Here is an 8,145-nt window from a genome sequence, read left to right as displayed (position 1 = left end):
TATCCCTCCTCTGGCACATACCCCTTTCCTTCAATTACACCTAACAGGTACATTTGAAATTCCTTAGCATCCTTGTTGTCAGCTGATCCTGCCTCTCCGGAAAGGCTTATATTTTATAGCGCATCGATTTTTGAAACGTGCTAGCTAACCTGAACTCAGAAAAGGGTTTCACGTTTTTTTGCCCCTGGCTGACCTGTTTGGAAATGTCTCTGGCTTTCATCCTGACAACAATGCTGTCCACTCAGCTTTTTTTGTCATTCACCATTTGCATTATCCACAAATTTAGCCGCTTCTCCATCCATCCATTGATTGATCATGGACCATAGATGTTTGTGAAGCTGCACCGGAAAGTTCCAAAACAGATAAATATCTTCCTCTTTTTGCTGGATGGATTGGATTGTGGATTCACATTGAACTCACAGCTGAAAGCAGAAATAGACTTGCCAGAATGAAGCCTGTCTAAAACATGTATTTTGTTACTCAGACACATGACATATATCTCTTTCTCTTTGGATCTGTACCTGCAGATGCTTGTAACTCTTGATACTTGGTGGCTGTTCTCTTTGGAGCTGTACCTGCAGATGCTTCTCGTACATCCAATACATTCCCTGGATGGCTGTAGTGTCTCAGCAATCGTTTTACGTGATATTCTCCAATCTGCCAAAAGCTGGTTATGGACATGGCCAACAATTTCAGGAGTTGACATCGTTTGAAGCCTCCCAGACATTGATGCATCTTTGGACTCAAAATCTCCATGCTGAAAGTTTGCACTCCACTTCTTCATTATGGAGTATGATGTCTGCATCATATGTTCATGGATTTCCTTTGGAATTTTCTTATATATGGCTCAGAGTTCCACACTTGAAAATTCCACACTTTTTGTTGATATGGTTCAATCAATGATGTGAAACAATGTCAAAACATAGCATTATGATTCTGCAAATTGGCACTTCGCAAAATAAAATAACACTCTGCTCAGCTGCAGTGGCAAAATAATGCTCAGAAGTTGGTTGGGGTGAGAGAACTTTTCCGTACCCCCTCGGAGTGTGTGTGTGTATGCAATGCTCTTGGTGACTAGAAATTAAAGGTTAAGTTTGGGTGGGGTTCCCATGGCAAATAGTCTCACAGCCTTAGCAGATAAGAAGCAGGAGCCAGGGAGAAAAGGAAGTGAGTGCTTTGGATAGGGGAGAGGGTATTAGAGGAGAGGGGAAAAAAGAGCATGCTGAGAGGGGGGGGGGGGATGAATTTCACAAGCAAGAATTTTGAAAGGCGAGGGGAGTTTACCTCTGTGGAACCAAGTGCAGTAGCAAATGAGCCCCTTCTTCCTGAGCTTCCCCCCCCCCCTTTTTTTAGGTAGACAGAATGTATGTTACTTTGTTAGTGGGAAGGAAGAGACTGACTTGGGAAATGATGGGAGAAACACAAGAGAAGGTACCCTGTTCAAAAAAGCTTACAATCTAGTGAAGGTACCAACTGGATAAGAAGGTGCATCAAGACACTGGTCAGGGGGGAGGGAATTACAGAGGGAATGATAAGATAGATACTGGAAGGGTGAGAGAGAGAGAGTGTGTGTGTGTGTGTGTGTGTGTGTATGGGGGGGGGGGGGAAGGGTAGTGGCAGGCAAATACCGTGGCTACCACAAATGTTTTGCTGGGGTTTGCTTAAAGTCAGGTGTAAATGCATTATAGAAATGAAACAATTTTTAAAGGAGAAAGCCAGGATCGCTTGTACACATTCTATGTAAACGAATAATCAGCCTGCTGTCATTGTCTTGCTTAAATCCTGGGGTGACTTTCGGAAAGCAAAACCAGGAAGGCGCTGCTGCAGAAAAACGAAAGCGAAAGCGAAGGAGTTGCAGGGCGGGGCTGGCCGTAGGTCGCGTAGGATATGTAGGACGTCTATTTTGTACGTCCTGCTGTGAAAGGCTGATTAGGAGGAGCCGGAGGCAGAGACGGAGGGCGGATTTTAGGTCAGTGCAAGCACTACAGATTCCCCCCCCCCTCCCTTGTTAGCTGTTAAAGTATTGGTGAGGGCTTAAAGTGTAGACAGCTTTTCATCCACGTGTACCGGCGAAAAGGGGCTTTTCGAATATTGCACAGACTTGAGCACCGACTTCAACGCGTAGCTGTTCCGGGAGTATAGTTTGGCAAGAGGGGGGATTGAGTTACTGCGTAGGCACATACAATATTTTAGAAAAATGCGCGCCTAGCTAGGTATGTAAAGCAAAGGCCCATTTGGGGAGCTGGTTTTAGGCGCATTGGATTTCCTTTCCATTGAATGATTTCAGCTGCACCACTTCCTGATGGGGTAAAAGGCGGATCTCAACCGCAGCGCCTTAAAAAGCTTTCATTTGACAGCGCTGCTGAGCCGCGTTTTAGCTCCGCAGCAACTGCTGCCGTTTCTGACCAGGAAACTCTTCAGCCAAGGGAGGTCTAGGTTTTACCCCAGAGCTGCAGCAGGAAAATGGATTCTCCCTCGGTTCAAGCCGGTCTTGAACCCAGATCAGCAGGGCCCAAGACTACTGCCCTAACCACTAAGCCAGGGGTGTCCAACCTTCCCTGGGCCGCATTGGCCGAAAAAAAAAAATGTTTCTGGGGCCGCGCAAACACTGCATCGCCCTCGGGCCACAGGTTGGGCACGTCTAAGCTATTTTAGTAACTTGTGAAATAATAAAGTTTTGCTGCTTTTCGTCTCGGCATAGATCATGGCTCTGGCAGACTTCCGTGACACTTTAGCTCTGATAAGTGCTTCTCCCTCCCTATGCTGAGACTAAGGCCCTCTTTTACTAAGGTGCGCTAACCGATCAGCGTGCTAGTCCCTGGATGCATTAGTTTTTAGCGCATGCTAATCAGCGCACCTTAGTGGCATGTACCTCGGGCCAAAAGTTTTGCCGCTTTTGATTACCAGCGCATAAGACGCATCCCATATTTTAAGTTTATTTCGAGGGGGAAAAAGTGTGTCCTCTTTGTCAGCAAATAAGGTATGTCCTTTTCATTGAGGAAGATGTATATCGGTTATTTTCTTAAAGTTAGTGTCATGTAACTTCATGAAAATCTCAGTTAAAAGCACTGGTGTACCATGAGAGAAACAGGGAAAAATGAAGGCAAATAAAGACCATTCAGTCTGTCTAATCTACCCATCCATACCATTTACTAGCCTTTCCTGTTTCTTAGAGATCCTGTGTACTTATCCTAAGCTTTCTTCAATTCACTTCCTCCTTTGTATGCAAATCTATCTCAGGCATATTTTATTGATGACTATGTAAATGGCTTAGAGTAGACCAAGCTTTCTAAACCCAGTCCTTGGGGCACAGCATATCCGGAAAACCGGATGGAACTTGGTGTGCCCCAAGGACTGAGTTTTGAAAGCTTGTTCTAAGCCAGTGGTCGGCAAACCGTAGCTCGCGAGCCACATGCGGCTCTTTAGCCACTTGAGTGCGGCTCAGCTACCTAGAGCAGGGGTGCCCAACCTACTTCCCTTCCCCGTAAAGAGGCCGCTGAAGCGCCGGGCCGACCAACTTTCGCCACCCGACGTCAAAGCAGCTCCTGATTGGTGAGGCCCTACTTTAGTGCAGGAAGAGGCGGTCAGAGCATACCGCGAGTGATTTCCTTCACTCACCGGCGCTCCGGCTGCTCTCTCCTGCCCGGTCATTCGCAGTTGGAAAATACCACGAATGACTGGGACTGCGAATCGTCGACCACGAATGACCGGGGGAGCACTGTACCTACAAATCCAAAATGAGGCCCTGCAAAGAGTTTGAGTTTGAGACTGCTGGTCTAGGTGCACCGACTAATAAACATTGCATTGTCTATAATATAAGAGGGAGGGGTTAAAAAAAAAAAAATACCAAGAGTACTTGTCGGTGAATAAAAATGTTGTAAGATCTCTTTTGAAAATGGCCTGATTGGATTCATTTCTTTGTAACTGTGCCCTTTAAATGTTTGAAGGACATAAGCAAACTTCAAACAATACAAAACACAGTCCTAAGACTTATCTATTCACTGAAAAAATACGACCACATCACAGAAGCATACCACGACTCACATTGGCTCCCAATACAAGCCAGAAGTACACTTCAAATTCTTTCCAAACCTATAAACGGAGACAGCCCTACCTACTGGAACAATCGACTAACTCAATCCACCTCAACCAGACACAGGAGAACCCACACAATATTCACACACCCGCCAACCAAAAATGTCAAAAGAAGAAAAATGTATGATAACCTACTGGCCATCAGAGCAGCGAAACTGGACCGACAACTCACCAATCTGCTGACTTCGACCACAGACTACAAAACCTACGAACTACAAAGAAACATAAACCCTACTCTTCAAAAAATGCATAAAACCAAACATGTTCCGAACTCCTCCTGCAATTACCAACTCCTCCTTAGCAAATTAGAAAATGTTCAAACTATTTCTTAAGTACTTCTTAATATCCTAACAATATGTTCTTATTATTATTATAACAATTCTTATGTAATCCGCCTTGAACCGGGCGTGGTAGCCGATTTAGCGCGCGCTAAATCGGCTACCACGCCTTAGTAAAAGGACCCTTAAGTGGGATTGCAAAGATGGACTTTCATAGCAGGGAGAAGTTTTATAAGGAAGGCTAACTCCACTTTTTATCTTTTTATGTTTTGCGTTAACAGGAGGATGGCCACCTCAGACTGTCAGGCGAAAATTGATGAGGGACTCTACTCTAGACAGCTGTAAGTCACATTCTCTTTCTTAGACAGCACTTAGACCCTCTCTTACTAAGCGTTTTAGCATGTGTTTAGCACGCGCTAATATTTACCGGGCGCTAAAAAGCATAACGCACCTTAGTAAAAGAGGGGAGGTTAATCATGTACTATGTATATTCAATGGGGTCTGGGCTCAAATAGCAGGAGTTATGTTCTTATCTTCTTAACAGTAATCCACGTTGCTACCTATTCTCCCTTTTTAATTGGTTTTGTTGGAGTGAGTCTATATCTACAGCTGTGGTTTCAATGTACGTCCATGTCAATCTTTAGTTTTAAGTCTGTTACAATATAAAAACAGAAGAATTGCCGCTGCTGGGTCAGACCAGTGGTCCATCGTACCCTGCAGTCCGCTCCCGTGGCAGCCCTTAGGTCAAAGACCAGTGCCCTAACTGAGACTAGCCTTACCTACGTACGTTCTGGTCCAGCAGGAACTTGTCCAATTGTGTCTTGAATCCCTGGATGGTGTTTTCCCCTATAACAGCCTCTGGAGAGCGTTCCAGTTTTCTACCACTCTCTGGGTGAAGAAGAACTTCCTTACGTTTGTATGGAATCTATCCCCTTTTAACTTTAGAAAGTGCCCTTTCGTTCTCTCTACCTTGGAGAGGGTGAACAACCTGCCTTTATCTACTAAGTCTATTCCCTTCATTATCTTGAATGTATTCTTAAATTGATATTTATTGACTCTTACAATTGGTCTTATTATTTAAGATTTTAACCTTTTTATATTTGGTTAGAGCATGAATTTGTGATTTTACTAATTTTTTTTTTGTATATATGTATCTGTAGTATTTTATTTATTTTTATTTTATTTATCAATTTATAACATACACCACAGTGAAGGAAATACTGAAATACAGACATCAATCAGTCCAATACAATTTGAACAGAATTTAAAGAAGAAAAATATAATCTAACATAGTCCACCTGAAGGGGAGAAAAGTTTCAAAAGAAACCCCCCTTGGGGAATAAGGGGGATAGATACTAATATAATATCAAAGCAAATACGAGCAATAAACATCCTTCCTATTTATTTCAAGTCCACATTTTTACTGGTTCAATCTGATCCATGGTAGTTACCCCTTTACTCTCTAGAAAAAACCCCAATTGGGCAGGTTCGAAAAAAAATGTATTTGTTTCCTTGGTAAGAAACAGAACACTTACAAGGAAATCTTAATTGGAAAACTGCCCCTAATGAAATCACTCTTTGGTGGTATGTCAGAAATTCTTTCCACCGAGATTGTGTCTAGATTGTTGTCTTTGTAGCAATGTGTATTTCTTGTCGCTCCAATAAAAATATTTTTCAAAAAAGATAGGGCCCCCCTGGACCATCCTCTGCTACCTGGAATCCACTTGGCAGTTAGACTTCACATCCAATGGCAACAACACCTGGTTAAGTCTTGGAAAAAAAACAAGGTTTTTACAAAGCCGCAGCAGCAATGCTGCCGCCATAAATCCACTGAAGCCCATAGGAATTGAATGGGCTTTGGCGCATTTGCCGCAGCAACCTTGCTACTGCGGCTTTGTAGAAGAGGCCTTTAGTGGTATAAAACCAAAAAGTCAAATATGTGACTGCTAAAACAATCTAGAAGACAAAAACAACAAAATCCAAATAGCACTAACAGGTTCCACAAAGGAAATGAAGCAGCAAAACGACCAAAAGATTGTGGAATAGAAGATCAAATGTACCAGTTTGTAGTGTTAATAAGTGTCCAAATAACTTAAAAACAATCCACAAGGGTGTATATAGTCACAAGTAACCCATAGGATAGAAACCAAAAAATGTATACAATAAAAATGAAAAAATCCTCCTCTATGGTCTAATATCAAAATACAAAATTGTGTTATCAATTGGAAACTTTGGAAATCACTGGGCATTTGGCATATTGGTGAACTCTTTGATGGTAATGGGTGGATTCCCTTTGAGCAGCTCTGTTCCACTTTTTAATTACCCCTTTCTGGTTTTTTTCAATGGGTACAACTGAAACACGCTTTTCGCGATGATCCCAATTTTCCTGCACTTTCCAAAGATGTGCCTGCCTTACTAGTTTTATCCCAAAAATTTCCCTACAAAAAAAAGGAGGCTTCTAACTGGTACACAACATTTCAGTCACTTAAACCATACTGCCCTCCACAGGAGGAATTTCATAGGGCTATAACTCCTGAGAAGTGGCAACTGGTATGGTCCATAATATTCAAGATTACAAGTTCGGCAGCTCTTTATCAATCCTTTTATTTTCTTCTATACAGAGCATATTGGATGCCCCTTAAGCTCTCAAAACTGAATAAATCGAAGGCTGTTGATTTGTGTTGGTCTTGTAAACTCACAACGGGATCTTTAAAACATATGTTGTATGACTGCCCTCTATTACGTGATTATTGGGAAAAAGTTTGGTCTTTTATAAGGTCAATGGCAGATATTTCTGTACCTTTTCCCTACCAGTTACTTATTATCAGTAAAATTGACCCTCAGCTCTTCTTACCAAATGAATTGTTAAGCCTGAAACAATTACTAATGCTGATAGCCATAAGGGTAATCGTGTCTAACTGGAAAGATTTCTCTTGTGCCACTTATACAGAATGGTGGAATACTGTATGTCTATATGTACGTTATGAATGTATAGCAGCTGAGAGGAAAAACTTATTCAAAAGGTTTGAGAAAATGTGGGCTCTTTTGCTTGACGGATTAGTCCCTCTCTAGTTGTCCTCCTCTCTATATACCCATTTGCACAAACGTACAATGCCTATATGAGATTGTATATTGTAACATGTATGTCTGGTAACGGCTACTGTCAATTACTGCTTTGTAGCTGTAACTTATAATACTGATTATTGTATACCTAACTGAAGTGTAATATTCGCTCATGCCTATTGTTCTCTTCTTTTTTTAATCGTTCATCGGCCGTTGTGTTTATATTTCAATACTGCGTTCCCATTTGGGCAAATGGCTGATGTATTTTATTTTAGGTATGTTTTAAAACTCAATAAAAACTATTGTACTAAAAAAAATATGAAAAAATCCAAAAGCCTGAAGTTCTATATAAATATGAAGGGGTCAATTTCAAATATAGTACATTCACACAGACCTGCTTCAGTTCCTTGTATTCCAACTGTGCACCAGCACTCACTCTATTCAAATATGATTAAAAATTAAATTTGTAGAATGGAACTTCCTGAGAGAAAAAGTTCCAAAGGAGTTCACCTTGAGCGCAAGAAACACCCTACAAGATTATACCCACAAACATCACCTTCAGTCTCCCCATGAACCTTTTAAATATCAAAGTGTCTTTCATATATAACAATCAATAAATAGTAAAGTGCCTAGTGCAAGTTTGGAATCAAGTAAATCAATAATGTTTCAGTGAAAATGTTTAAATCTAACAGTTCTTAAATATAGCAGT

General features: G+C 41.6%; 1 protein-coding gene across 8 annotated transcripts in view; it reads left to right on the top strand.

Annotated features, from left to right (window-relative positions):
- Window positions 1-1,847: 1,847 nt before the first annotated feature.
- UBA7 (ubiquitin like modifier activating enzyme 7) overlaps window positions 1,848-8,145 on the top strand; it is a 271,137-nt gene continuing 264,839 nt past the window's right edge. For 2 of the 8 annotated variants that reach the window (XM_033926353.1, XM_033926354.1), the window contains exons 1-2: window positions 2,247-2,630; window positions 4,655-4,714. In XM_033926353.1, coding sequence (XP_033782244.1) covers window positions 2,464-2,630; window positions 4,655-4,714 — 227 coding nt within the window. In that variant the 5' untranslated portion in view covers window positions 2,247-2,463. Of the gene's footprint in view, window positions 1,970-2,047; window positions 2,214-2,246; window positions 2,631-2,665; window positions 2,981-4,654; window positions 4,715-8,145 lie in introns of those variants that run through there. The other 6 variants (XM_033926352.1, XM_033926347.1, XM_033926348.1 and 3 more) reach the window with 5 other exon arrangements.

The sequence above is a fragment of the Geotrypetes seraphini genome, chromosome 17 (assembly GCF_902459505.1).
Source record: "Geotrypetes seraphini chromosome 17, aGeoSer1.1, whole genome shotgun sequence".
Classification (NCBI taxonomy): Eukaryota; Metazoa; Chordata; class Amphibia; order Gymnophiona; family Dermophiidae; genus Geotrypetes; species Geotrypetes seraphini.
This window is presented reverse-complemented; position numbering and strand designations above follow the sequence as displayed.